This window comes from Ranitomeya variabilis, chromosome 5, assembly GCF_051348905.1.
Source record: "Ranitomeya variabilis isolate aRanVar5 chromosome 5, aRanVar5.hap1, whole genome shotgun sequence".
NCBI lineage: Eukaryota > Metazoa > Chordata > Amphibia > Anura > Dendrobatidae > Ranitomeya > Ranitomeya variabilis.
This window is the reverse complement of record NC_135236.1, coordinates 421321354-421336838: the sequence shown is the minus strand read 5'-3', so window position 1 is coordinate 421336838 and position 15485 is coordinate 421321354. Positions and strand designations below refer to the sequence as shown.

Genomic DNA, 15485 nt, shown 5'->3' with positions numbered 1-15485 from the left:
AAGCAAGATTTCCTGCAAGACCAATATATCTAATGATACCGGTGGCCTGCTGGGGTAAGTGACCGAATCAGCGACTTTGTGCTCCGTCACAACTCTTAACAGTATGGATGTCTTAAGAACACCAATTCTGTTAACAACATTGCAGACAAGGTGGCCCATGACCAGACAGGCCCTTCTGGCATTTGCCAGAATTGCCAGATGGCCAGTCCGGCCCTGCGTGACACTGTGCTTCAGACAAGGAACAATGGTTTGCAATGGGTGGCAGAAACTCACAGGTCCTATGATGCACTGCAACATCCAATTATCTTTTGGCAGGGACAGGATGGCTATCACTTTGAAATACCTCAGACAAATCATGCAACAGGCAACCCTTCAGGGAAAAAGTGTCAGCCATGGACTTCTATGCCTATAGTATCATGGCAAGAGTTGGTGAGGAAAATCATTCACATCCTCAAATGCAGATATGTGTATACGCTTTATTGCAATTAGTGCAATTTCTCTTGGGATCAAGTGTTTCCAATTGTATATGGAAGAGGAGTGTGAGGTGCTGCCGGAGGAGGCCACTATAAAAGAGAAAAGCTGTGCTTTACGTGCAATATAATCATTATAATTTGTTATAACTAACCACAGTTAGTTACTATGCCTGGGCAACGCCGGGATCTTCAGCTAGTTTTATATAAAGTACCCTATATACTCGAGTATAAGCCGAGATTTTCAGCCCATTTTTTTGGGCTGAAAGTTTCCCCCTCGGCTTATACACGAGTCATACCCAGGGGTCAGCAGGGGAGGGGGAGCGGGGCTGTCTAATTATACTCACCTGCTCCTGGCGCGGTCCCTGCAGGTCCCTGGCTTCCCCGGCGCTGGAAGTTTCTTCCTGTAGTGAGCGGTCACATGGTACCGCTCATTACAGTAATGAATATGCGGCTCCATTTCCCATAGAGGTGGAGCCGCATATTCATTACTGTAATGAGCGGTAAAGGAAGAAGCTGCGGGGAAGCAGGGACTTCACAGTGCCAGGAGCAGGTGAGTATAAAAGCGAGCGCAGCGCTGCACGATATTCACCTGCTCCTCGTTCCAGCTGCCGCTCCATCTTCAGCAGTGACGCTCAGGTCAGAGGGCACGGTGACGTGGTTAGTGCGCGCCCTCTGCCTGAACGTCAGTGCGGAAGTTGGAGTGGCACCGGAACGAGGAGCAGGTGAATATCGCGCAGCGCTGCGCTGCCTGTTATACTCACCTGCTGGATGGAGCGGCGCCGGAACGAGGAGCAGGTGAATATTGGAAGTGCCAGGGGCCTGAGCGACGGAGAGGGGAGTATGTGATTTTTTTTTTTTTTTATCGCAGCAACAGCAAATGGGGCAATTGTCTGTATGCAGCATCTTATGGGGCCATAACGTTTGTGCAGCACTATGTGGGGGCCATAACGTTTGTGCAGCACTATATGGGGGCCATAACGTTTGTGCAGCACTATATGGGGGCCATAACGTTTGTGCAGCACTATATGGGGGCCATAACGTTTGTGCAGCACTATATGGGGGCCATAACGTTTGTGCAGCACTATATGGGGGCCATAACGTTTGTGCAGCACTATATGGGGGCCATAACGTTTGTGCAGCACTATATGGGGGCCATAACGTTTGTGCAGCACTACATGGGGGCCATAACGTTTGTGCAGCACTATATGGGGGCCATAACGTTTGTGCAGCACTATATGGGGGCCATAACGTTTGTGCAGCACTATATGGGGGCCATAACGTTTGTGCGGCACTATATGGGAGCCATAACGTTTGTGCAGCACTATATGGGAGCCATAACGTTTGTGCAGCACTATATGGGGGCCATAACATTTGTGCAGCACTATATGGGGGCCATAACGTTTGTGCAGCACTATATGGGAGCCATAACGTTTGTGCAGCACTATATGGGGGCCATAACATTTGTGCAGCACTATATGGGGGCCATAACGTTTGTGCAGCACTATATGGGGGCCATAACGTTTGTGCAGCACTATATGGGGGCCATAACGTTTGTGTAGCACTATATGGGGGCCATAACGTTTGTGCAGCACTATATGGGGCCATAACGTTTGTGCCGCAATATATGGGGCAAGTGTCTGTATGGGGCCATAATCAACGTTTGTGCAGCACTATATGAGGCAAATATCTTTATGGAGCATCTTATGGGGCCATAATCAACATTTGTGCAGCATTATATTCGGCAAATGTGTCTATGGAGCATGTTATGGGGCCATTATTAACCTTTATGCAGGATTATATGGGGCATATTTTAATATGGAGCATCTTATGGGGCCCATCATAAACTGTATGGAGCATTATATGGGGCTCCTGATTCAATATGGATATTCAAAAAACACAACCTACTGATGTCTCAATTAATATTACTTTTATTGGTATCTATTTTTACTTTTGACATTTACCGGTAGCTGCTGCATTTCCCACCCTAGGCTTATACTCGAGTCATTAAGTTTTCCCAGTTTTTTGTGGCAAAATTAGGGGGGGGGGGGGTCGGCTTATACTCGGGTCGGCTTATACTCGAGTATATACGGTAATATAGTTTATAAGCACTTATAAACATCTGCAGTGAAGCTTCAACTTTTAAGCCAATTTGCAGCTGATATACCACTTTAGATGACAGTTACAGAATATATTAAAAAGAAGGTGCTTTGAACACAGAAGAAAAAACAAATTCAGTAAAACAATTTAATACATAGCCCAGATCTAAACCGCAAAAAAGAACTTGGAAAGGATCTGTAACACTGACAATGAGCCAGAACCACAGAGTATATATCATATCTGCCCTGTGGTAAGATTGATGCTGTAAACAAAAATGAATTTAAGTTCTCCAAATCAGCAATATAGAATGTGTGATACACTAGTAAATCTTAGCAAAAAAGGAGAGAGAGTTGACAAACCTGTATAGAGATGCAATTAGCCTCCAGGTTACCATTTCTTGCTGAAGTAGCCATAAGACACTGGCCGTTTTAGAAAACTTTTGCTGCCCTGGAGTGACTCGATTGGCAATCTTTTTCAGTAAAATAACCTAAAAGTTAATTAAAATAAAGATTTTTTTCTTTCATACTTTACTTATAGCAGCAAGGACAGCCACTTGGTAGTACTACAGTTGCAATCAAAATTATTCAACTCCCATTGCATTGCAAATTGGGTTATCCATGTTGCAATTGTCTTTTGCAAAACCCATCAAACAGCAGGAGACATGAGAAAATGACCAGGGGTATTGTGCACATGTCGAGTAAATTGTCTGCACCATTTCTCCATCTTTTGGCAGGAAAAACGCAGGCAAAGACGCACAGAGAATTGAAATGCCTGATACTTCAGGTTTCTCAATCACTGTGCTGGTATCTCGTTTTGGCACAAATCTGCGCAGAGAAGAAAAACAGTGACAAACGTACCAAATCTGCAACGTGTGCACACAGCCTGTTCATGTAAGGTTTTTATTTTAAATACAATTTGTTTAAAATGTTTGATGATTTTTTTTATTATTATTTACACAACTATACAAAGATTAATGTCTCGCAATTTTCACACTTGCCATTAAGCCTAAACTTACTGTTGCACACAAAGAATTTTGCAGCAATAGACAGACAGACTCTGACCCTACTGATACGGTTATTGTAATCTTGTTTGTGATGATAAAGAAACTGCTGAAAATTGCTGTACAGAGCAGGAACAGTGAATCTAAAATTAGGCATACTGGCAAATGTGAAAGTTGCAACATTATATATATTATAAAAAAAGGCATAATATATGTAACCCCTTTCCACCGCAGCCAATCATTTTTGCATTTTCGTTTTTTCCTTCCCTTCGAACAAGAGCAGTATTTTTTTTTCCATCCACAAACCCCAAATCATGATTTATGTTTTTTGTTTTGTATCCAGGTCTGTTTAATTACGGCAATATTAAACTTGTCAATTTTGTTTTCTTATATTCGGAGTAAGAAAATAAAAAAATTGTTGCTATCACCATTTTATGAGACCTGTTACTTTTTCATTTTTCTGTCAATTTTTGACTGACAGGTAGCCATTGTTAGGCTTCCAGTTACCAGAGCACTCTCCCTATGTGAAACTCATCATGTGCCGCTGTCATTATTGACAGCAGTCTCTTTAACAGCAGGAAAGAATCAACATGAATACCAATTCTAGCAGTAACACCTTGAGCCCAACCATGTATATAAGTCAGGTTCCTTCTGCCCACCACAACGATAAAGAGGTTTTATTATCAGAATAATATATAGTATTTTTTGGAATATACGTCACATATTACCTCAGCACTGAGATCTCATATCCCGAGATCTCCATCTGGGCACGTCAGCCATTTTCCCCAGAGTCCAGTCCACCCCATATGAAACCATGTCACTGCGGGGGCGCTGGGCTTTCATAAGATGACAGCAGAGTCCCCCGCAGCACCTGACACCCGCAGCGGCACGCCGCATCGCACATCCGAACACCCCCTCATCCCAGCCTGCGGCCGGTAAGGTATACCCACATTATAAGACGCACCCCCATTTTTTCCCCCAAATTTGGGGGAAAAAGTGGAGTCTTATAATCCGAAAAATACGGTAATAAAATAAAAATCTATGAAAATGAACAAATGAAAGTCAGACATTGCTTTTCAACCATGCTTCCACAGAATTAAAAAAAAATAAAATAAAACTTATGAAATAAGCCTGGACAGAAGTAATGATACCCCTGAAAAAATGTGACAAAAGGGACATGTTAAATCAAGGTGTGTCCACTAACTAGCATCACAGGGGTCTACAATCTTGGAATCAGTGAGTGGGCCTGTATATAGGGCTACAGATACTCACTGTGCTGTTTGGGGACATGGTGTGTATCACACTCAACATGGACCAGAGGAAGAAAAAGAAAAAGTTGTCTCAGGAGATTAGAAAGAAAATTATAGACAAGCATATCAAAGGTAAAAGTTATAAGACCATCTCCAAGCAGCTTGATATTCCTGTGACTACAGTTGCACATAAGGCTGTGTGCACACGTTGAAGATTTTTGGCGTTATTTTTTGCGTTTTTTCGCTATAAAAACGCAAAAAACCCGCATACATTATGCATCCCATCATTTAGAATGCATTCCGCAATTTTTGTGCACATGCTGCGTTTTTTTTCCACACAAAAAAAAAAACGCATCGTGGTAAAAAACGCAGCATGTTCATTAATTTTGCGGATTTCCCACTATATTATTGCATTGAGAACCTCCGGAAAAATCCGCAAAAAAAACCGCACCAAAAACGCAGTAAAAACGCGAGAAAAACGCATGCGGATTTCTTGCAGAAAATGTCCTGTTTTACTCAGGAAATTTCTGCAAGAAATCCTGAACGTGTGCACATAGCCTAAAGGTGAACTTTAAGCTCAAGGAACATCAGTGTCAGATCGCACCATCCGTCGTTGTATGAGCCAAATTGGACTTCATGATAAAAAAACCAAAATCATAAAAAAGCCAGACTGGAATTTGCCAAACTTCATGTTGACAAGCCACAAAGCTTCTGGGGGAATGTCCTATGGACAGATGAGACAAAAATGGAACTTTTTGGCAAGGCACATCAGCTCTTTAATCACAGATGGAAAAATGAAGCATATCAAGAAAAGAACACTGTCCCTACTGTGAAACATGGAGGAGGCTCTGTTATGTTCTGGGGCTGCTTTGCTGCATCTGGCTCTGGGTGTCTAGAATCTGTGCAGGGTACAATGAAATCTCAAGACTATCAAGGGATTCTAGAGAGAAATGTGCTGCCCAGTGTCAGAAAGCTTGGTTTCAGGTCATGGGTCTCGCAACAAGATAATGACCCAAAACACACAGCTAAAAACACCCAAGAATGGCTAAGAGGAAAACACTGGACTATTCTGAAGTGGCCTTCTATGAGCCCTGACCTAAATCCTATTGAGCATCTTTGGAAAGATCTGAAACATGCCGTCTGGAAAAGGCATCCTTCAAACACGAGACAACTGGAGCAGTTTGCTCTTGAGGAGTGGGCGAAAATACCTGTCGAGATGTGCAGAAATCTCATTGACAGTTACAGGGATCATTTGATTGCAGTGATTGCCCCAAAAGGTTGTACAACAAAATAATACGTTAAGAGTACCATCATTTCTGTCCAGGACTATTTCATGAGTTTTATTTTATTTTTTTAAAATTCTGTGGAAGCTTGGTTGAAAAGCAATGTCTGACTTTTATTTGTTCATTTTCATAGATTTTTTATTACTACTTTTGTCAGATTCAAGTTATTTCTGTGACCATTGTGGGTTCTTCTGTCATTAAAAGAGGGGAACCAACAATTTTGACAACGTGTGTGTATAGTGTATGGCTCATTACGCACTAGGGTTGAATAGGAAGTAATACATTTACTGTTAGTGTCTCTCTGCAGTGTGTATTATACACACAGTTCTCCTATATATGCACATATACACACAGCTATGCTACATTGCACAGAGACACACATAGCTCTGCTACATGCACATAGAGAAGAGAGGTGAAGTGAAAAGGCTGATACCATTAGGTACTCGCCTGAGAAGGTGACCAACAGTCTCTGAAACAAGTAGTGTTGATTAAATAGTTTGCCTTCACTTGGTCTGGCTGGTCCCCTATCTCGCAGCACCCTGATGATACCCGCCCTTTTACCTTGCCTCACTTCTTTGATATTACGATTATAGTGCTAGGAGTCTGAGGCTGGTGGACGGTGCAGCAGCGATTCAGGAGAACCATGTTGCTTTGCTCAGTTTTGTGCCCGACCTGCACAACTAACCAGAGGCGAGTGCGACCAACGCCCCTCGCCACAATTTTTATTGTATACCTTCACGAGGTGTGCCTTACATTTTCCCTGACACACACACACACAATTACTTACACAATACATTACCACATCTTGCAGTTCTTGATCAGGGCCTGAACAGAGGCTGCACAAACAGAGCAGGTGAAGGAACGGCCGCCCGATCAACTTTCAGGTAATGTGACTGATCACATGACCTAAAAGGTCCTTTAGTTAATTGGGTGCAAGGTCCTTCAGCTTCTTATCTCCTGCAGACTGCTCAGGTCCCAATAAACTTCATCTCCTGCTGTGCACTGATCACATAGATTAGTGTTGGGCAGAAACAAAGAGCACTTCTCGCAGTGATCAGGAAGAATGCTTTCTCCTCCATCACAGGAAGCTGCCTCTGGACTATAACATGTGCGTACTTTTTAGCAAAGTTTTTCTTGTTTAAAAATGCATCTCATAGTCCAAAAAAATAAGGTACGTATCTTTCATGGTAAACAAAGTGACATTTACTCATGACAGATATGTACATCATACAGCGCTAAAATGCTAAACATGAAATATGAATCTGAAGCTGGTATTAGGCAACTAATTATATTCACATATAGTGGTAGTGCAAGTCACATTGTAGCACAAGGATCTGAAAAGCCACTAAATGGGCCACACATCCGAGCAAGATACAAAACTGCAAATGTATTCATGTATACCTACTTGGTCACTGCACATGTTTTCATACTCTTCCACAAGGTCAAAAACTGCAGTGGAAGGAAGCTTCTGAAATGACTTCAGGAATTCCTGATACAGACTCATTGTTGCTAATTAAACAAAAAAAGTGAAATGTGAGAGGAGTCCATCTCATTTATTTCTTACATGCATATCAGTTTTCGTTTTTAAATATTTATTTTTTTATACATTTCAACTGGTGCATTGATGCCAAAGACTGCAAACTTCAATCTTTATTGAAGATTTAATCTTTTCCTTTAAAGGGAAGGTGCCATCAAAAAAATTTTTTGACAGCAATTGTAAAAATGTAAAGATTTAATGTTTACATTTTCTTAAAAAATATTATCATTTGTTTATAATTTAGTAAAATATGAAAAATAATTTGAAAAGTTTTGGAATTTCCACTTTTAAACACTAGGGGGAGCAGCTGCTGAAATTTCAGAAAAACCTAGTGTACAACTAGCTCACATTACAGCACTGCAGTAATTATGGGCGGAGTCTGCTGACGTGTGTGATGTCTCCTCTCCTCCCCTTCTGGGTGTTTGCTAAGGGATAAGAGAGGATGATATTCAGGAACCCAGTGAGCAGCCATTTTGTTGGTGACTAGCAGTATTTGGTCAGTATTTTACATCAGTATTTGTAAGCCAAAACCAGGAGTGGAACAATTAGAGGAAAAGTATAATAGAAACATATGCACCAGTTCTGTATTTATCACCCACTCCTGGTTTTGGCTGAGAAATACTGATGGAAAATACTGACCAAATACTGCTAGTGTGACGGCAGCCTTATGCCACTTTCACACTAGCGTTGTTGGCTGTACGTTGCAATGCGTCGATCAGGAGAAAAAACACATCCTGCAAAGTTGTCTGCAGGATGCGTTTTTTCCCCTAGACTAACATTACTGACGCATTGCCACATGTCGCAACCGTCGTGCGACAGTTGCGTCGTGTTTTGGCGGACCGCCGCCACAAAAAAAGTTACATGTAACTTCTTTTGTGCGTCGAGTCCGCCATTTTCGACCGCGCATGCGCAGCCGGAACTCCGCCCCTTCCTCCCCATACCTTGCAATGGGGCAGCGGAAGCGTCGTAAGACTGCTTCCGCTGCCCACGTCGGGCATTTATTTCACAGCATGCGTCGGTATGTCGGCCTGACGCAGCGCGCGGGCCCTGTACCGACGCTAGTGTGAAAGCAGCCTTATACTGACAAGTAGACAGTCACCGAGGATGGCAGGCAGCAAGGATTCTGGGAGATATGTGGTGGAGGGAGCAGGGTGACAGCATCACAGAGTATTTCAGGAGAGCAGTGTGCTGGTCTATGGGGGGGGGGGGGGGGGCTGTTTGGTGCACGGAGCAGCCAGGGATTGTACATAGAGCACTGTCTTTTATACACGTGGATGGACCGTCTGCTCCACAGAAATCCAGGAAACATTTCTGTGGATTGATGGCCTGTTCTGATCCAGACTTTGCATGCAGACCCCATTCCCCTCCTCAGATCCTGTCTTCTCCATCCTGTCCTGGCGATGTGTGAAAGCGAGGCGACAGGCGAAGTACGGGGTGACACTGGGAAGGAAATGTAGCCATATAGTAACGATAAAAATGAGACCCATCTCTTCAGCTGCCTCACCAGCCCTCCCCTGACGGCACCTAACTGGAGGTCATGCTGCCCCCTCTATTACCCCAGACCCGTGTGCAGGTGCTAGGCTAGGACCACCCTAGAATGGGTCTGCTTTCTGACGATAATACTGCCATGGTGTTCTCACATAATAACGTCATATAGATCACACATAATACCGCCATATAGATCACACATAATACCGCCATATAGATCACACACAATACTATCAAATAGATCACGCAATACTGTCATACAGTTCTCACAATACCACCATATAGATCACACATAATACCGCCATATAGATCACACACAATACTATCAAATAGTTCACACAATACTGTCATACAGTTCTCACATAATACCATCATATAGATCACACATAATACCGCCAGTGTTCTCACATACCGCCATATAGATCACACATAATACTGCCATAGTGTTCTCACATAATACCGCCATAGTGTTCTCACATAATACCGCAATATAGATCACACATAATGCTGCCAGTGTTCTCACATAATACCGCCATATAGATCACACACAATACCACCATATAATTCTCACAATACTGATCAAGCATAATACCACCATACAGATCACATAATACCGTCATATAAATCTCACATAATGCCATAATACAGCATGACCCCTGCAGCTCCTGTTATCGCACGCATTGAGTTGTGTGTGCAATGGGGAAAGATATGCAGGGGGGAGAGGAGTGCATAGGAGAGGATTAGATACACGGTTCACCAGACAGTGTCACACAGGAGAGGATTAGATACACGGCTCAGCAGACAGTATCACACAGGATAGGATTAGATACACGGCTCAGCAGACAGTATCACACAGGATAGGATTAGATACACGGCTCAGCATAGTATCACACAGGATAGGATTAGATACATGGCTCAGCATAGTATCACACAGGAGAGGATTAGATACACGGCTCAGCATAGTATCACACAGGATAGGATTAGATTTAGATTGTGAGCCCCATCAGGGACAGCGATGATAATGTGTGCAAACTGTAAAGCGCTGCGGAATATGTTAGCGCTATATAAAAATAAAGATTATTATTATACACGGCTCAGCATAGTATCACACAGTATAGTATAGGATTAGATACATGGCGCAGCAGACAGTATCATACAGGATAGGATTAGATACATGGCTCAACAGACAGTATCACACAGGAGAGGATTAGATACACGGCTCAGCAGACAGTATCACACAGGAGAGGATTAGATACACGGCTCAGCACAGTATCACACAGGAGAGGATTAGATACACGGCTCAGCAGACAGTATCACACAGGAGAGGATTAGATACACGGCTCAGCAGACAGTATCACACAGGATAGGATTAGATACACGGCTCAGCAGACAGTATTACACAGGATAGGATTAGATACACGGCTCAGCAGACAATATTACACAGGATAGGATTAGATACACGGCTCAGCAGACAGTATTACACAGGATAGGATTAGATACACGGCTCAGCAGACAGTATCACACAGGATAGGATTAGATACACGGCTCAGCAGACAGTATCACACAGTATAGGATTAGATACACGGCTCAGCAGACAGTATCACACAGTATAGGATTAGATACATGGCTCAGCAGACAGTATCACACAGTATAGGATTAGATACACGGCTCAGCATAGTATCACACAGTATAGGATTAGATACATGGCTCAGCAGACAGTATCACACAGTATAGGATTAGATACATGGCTCAGCAGACAGTATCACACAGTATAGGATTAGATACATGGCTCAGCAGACAGTATCACACAGTATAGGATTAGATACATGGCTCAGCAGACAGTATCACACAGTATAGGATTAGATACATGGCTCAGCAGACAGTATCACACAGTATAGGATTAGATAGACAGCTCAGCATAGTATCACACAGGACAGGATTAGATACACGGCTCAGCACAGTATAGTGATAGATACACGGTCTGATGTCCTGTGAGGAGCTGCAGTGAGAGGCAGGGTCGGAGCAGCACAGAGAGCATCCCCCATCCCCCCGTTACCTCTCTGCAGCTCCTGATGACATCAGACCGCAGCACTTCACCCTCTCTAGGGATTCTAGAGATCACAGCCACACACCAGGCAGCATAGCAGAGGACAGGGAACAGCCGACTGCTGACAGTGTGAAAGGGAAGACAGCTGGAGCTGTCCCTCCTATAACAGCGCAGCTCTCAAGTCACAGTGAGTGGAGCTCACACACTGTGGGCTGAAGAAAGATGGCGCCGACCTCCTGCCTCTGTTGTGATGTGGAGACAGCCCAGGGGGCGTGGCCACATCAGAGCAGGGAGCAGCTCAATGATAGGTATGGGGTCGGACGCCGACCGCAGCCTCCTATGCCCAGGGCTGCCGTATTTGCAGAGTGTAAGTGTCGTGCAGCTACACTTACACTCCTGCAAAGCAAAATGGCGGCACCCAGCGGCTGCATAATTGCAATAATTAATAATAAAAAAGATATTAAAGTTAAAAAAAATAATTTTGTATTAAAAATAATTGTTCATATAAACAATCATTTTTAATACAAAAACAAAATTGCGGCACCTTCCCTTTAAGGGTATGTTTCCACGTGCAGGATTGCATCAGGATTTGAGGCAGGTAAAATCTGCACCTGAGGTCACTGGCAGGTCACCTGCATTTTTCATGCAGATCTATGTGTTTTTGTAAGCTAAATAAGATATACAAAAAAAACAATTGTGATGTCATTTCTTGCCCAACCTCTTCATTTACATACTCCATTGAAGAATAATGTTTACACACACACAGCTAGATAGATAGATCGATCCGATCGATATCTATAGTATCTATCATATCTATCTATTGTATCTATCGTAACTATCTATCGTATCTATCTATCGTATCCATCTATCTATCGTATTTATTTATGGTATCTATCGATATATCTATCTATTATCTACCAATATATCTATCTATAAATATATCTCAAAATATAGATACAAAAAGCAAAAAAGTCCAAATTCAGCCAGAAGCATTGCTATGGCTGCTTCTCTAATAATTTTCCACAAATACGCAAAGATAGTGGACGAATATATGAATATTACCAAAAGGTGAGTATCAAGTACCCACAGACCACTATTACACAAGAGGTAAAATCAATAAAGTTTATTGAAAACAATTGTTAAAAATTTATACATATCATACCATGTGAGGGTATCTAACCGAAGACTCAATCTAAGTTCCATTTTAAGCAACCATTATATTATTAAGCATTGTAACATTATGCATATTAACAAAGGTCCTATATGCGGCTCTCAAAACCACCCTTTAAGGTCATTGTACACAATTTCATGCCCAGATGATGAAAGCTCAGATATAATGGACGCTCATAGAAGTACATGTTATTGCATCAATGCTTACCCATCATGAACGTTGCTGTTGGAACGCCCCGACGCGCGTTTCGCCACCCACGTGCTTTCTCAAGGGGAAGTGTGTATCCCGTGCCCACCTTACCTCCTTAAATATAACCCCATGTATTATGGTCAGCCAATAGTGCTCCACGTACGAGAAAGCTCCATCCAGCTCACAGCTGCATCCAGTCCGGCACTCAAATTGCGGCGCACGTTAGAGGAAATACCTCATTGACGTCATTAGACGCGCGCCGCAATGTAAGAGAGACCTTCATGAATACAGGGACCAGGATGAGCGAATGCGCACGCGCAGATCGGCGCCATCTTTATGAAGTCCCATGGACGATGCCATCTTTCGTTAGCGCGCAAAAGGCGCATGCGCACAAAGGCGCCATCTATGGAAAGAAATCTAATATAAAAGAAGAGCCCGGGTAAGCAAGTGCCTGATATTATATCGAACTTATTTACTATGACGGGCCCACAAATAAACACTGTATCTTTATATGAGCGTATCATCACCATATTTAAAGAAAGAAACTATCAAGGTGAAGTGTACCACCATAAATGATTATCTCATCATCAGTGACATGAAAAAGTGCCAAGTGCAGTGAAAATTATGTCAGGAGAATCCTGAATGAATACAAATTAAATGGGTAATATAAAAAATATACAAAAATTGTGCATATACCCATATAGATTAGCGTCATCACCCAGGAATTACCTAGAGGGATGTAGCATAACTACAACATAAGTGTCTACCATATAATCCACATAACAAAAACAAAAATGGTGTAAAATATTACACAATTTGCAATAATATGCCAAATATATATAAATATATAAATATAAATACTGTGTAGTGAAGATGTTAAAAATATATATATAAAAAATACAAAAAATGCCAGTGATAAATACAGATGAAATACATATCATATTTTGGAAAAATTCCATGCCTATTATAGCCTTTTTTTAAAAAAAAAAACCATATAAAAGCTCTTCAAATTGTCCATATGATTTTCCATAATTGATGGTTAGTCAGAAAGAGGGTTTTTTTCTTCTTTTCATCATCCTCCAAAGGTGACCATAGAAGAGCAAAGAGGTTGGGAACGGGATCTTCTTTGGAACAAAAATCGCCAAGATCACATATGTAGAGCGAAAATGGTCCTACTACTAGTATGAGATATAAGAAACAAAGAAGAAATTAAAAACACACAAAAAAACATTATAAAAAACAGGGATTACAAAAATGGTACAAAACTGATCTTTTCGTTCAATCCATCGGGGGACATGGTCCCTAATTCAATAATCCATTTGGATTCCATTTGGGCTAGGATTTGTTTGGTGTTCCCCCCCCCCCTAATGCCACAGTGAAGCCTATCAATGCCTCTGACTTTAAAACCTCTTGGGTCAGAATTATGGTAAACCCTAAAATGTTTAGGTATTGTTTTCAAAACTGAAAGGTCATCCACCTCTCCTGCCGCAATGATATCACGAACATGTTCTCTGGTCCTGATACGCAGTTCTCTTGATGTTAATCCAACATAAGCCTTATGACAAGGACAGACTGCATAATATATGACATATGCTGTGCTGCACGATATATAGCTGGCGACCGCAAATTACCGAGTCCCATCCACCGAAGAAAAAGAGTTTCCTCTTACTATATTACCTCTGTTACATGCGAGACAGTCTCCGCAGGGGAAACAGCCCCATCTCTGTTTACCAGCGCTAAAAGGGTTTTTAGTTTTTACCGTGTAGTGACTTCTCACTAAATGATCCTTTAGATTCTTACTGCGTCTGGCTGTCATCAGGGGGGCTGATGAAATTGCTTTCCGCAATACAGGGTCAGTCATCAATACTGGCCAATGCTTAGTAAGAATTTGTCGGATGGAATGCCAGCGACAGTTGTAGGTTGAGATAAACCTGGTCTTGAAATTATCCTCTCCTGTCTTTCGAGTTGTAACGAGAAGTTTCTCCCTAGGGGTACTTTTTGCTCTACAGTATCCATTTTTAATCATTCTGTGGCTGTAACCCCTATCTAGAAACCTCTCCTTTAGGTCCCGGGCCTGCATTTCAAATCTACTCTCAGTAGAGCAGGTACGTTTTGCCCTTAGATATTGGCCAATTGGAATTGCTTTTTTTGTTGCTTGTGTGTGAGATGAAGATGCATGCATCGAACACTTTTTTGGGAATTATGCCCATTACTGGATTGAATCAAAATCCATACAATATCAAACTAACATACAAAAATGAAAAAAATGTTATAGACTTTTTGGATATTTTGATCACGGTGGACCAAGATGGGACTATCCAAACTGATATTTTTCGCAAGAAAACATCAGTCAATTCGGTCTTGCATGCATCTTCATCTCACACACAAGCAACAAAAAAAGCAATTCCAATTGGCCAATATCTAAGGGCAAAACGTACCTGCTCTACTGAGAGTAGATTTGAAATGCAGGCCCGGGACCTAAAGGAGAGGTTTCTAGATAGGGGTTACAGCCACAGAATGATTAAAAATGGATACTGTAGAGCAAAAAGTACCCCTAGGGAGAAACTTCTCGTTACAACTCGAAAGACAGAAGAGGATAATTTCAAGACCAGGTTTATCTCAACCTACAACTGTCGCTGGCATTCCATCCGACAAATTCTTACTAAGCATTGGCCAGTATTGATGACTGACCCTGTATTGCGGAAAGCAATTTCATCAGCCCCCCTGATGACAGCCAGACGCAGTAAGAATCTAAAGGATCATTTAGTGAGAAGTCACTACACGGTAAAAACTAAAAACCCTTTTAGCGCTGGTAAACAGAGATGGGGCTGTTTCCCCTGCTGAGACTGTCTCGCATGTAACAGAGGTAATATAGTAAGAGGAAACTCTTTTTCTTCGGTGGATGGGACTCGGTCCTTTGCGGTCGCCAGCTATATATCGTGCAGCACAG

The 15485-nt window shown here is 42.2% G+C and overlaps 1 protein-coding gene across 1 annotated transcript in view; it reads right to left on the bottom strand.

Moving 5' to 3' along the window:
* NUP107 (nucleoporin 107) overlaps positions 1 to 15485 on the bottom strand; it is a 161048-nt gene that overhangs the window by 129874 nt on the left and 15689 nt on the right. The window contains exons 6-7 of the mRNA XM_077265241.1: positions 7509 to 7612; positions 2930 to 3057 (exon numbers count right to left, since the gene is read on the bottom strand). Coding sequence (XP_077121356.1) covers positions 2930 to 3057; positions 7509 to 7612 — 232 coding nt within the window. The remainder of the gene's footprint in view (positions 1 to 2929; positions 3058 to 7508; positions 7613 to 15485) is intronic.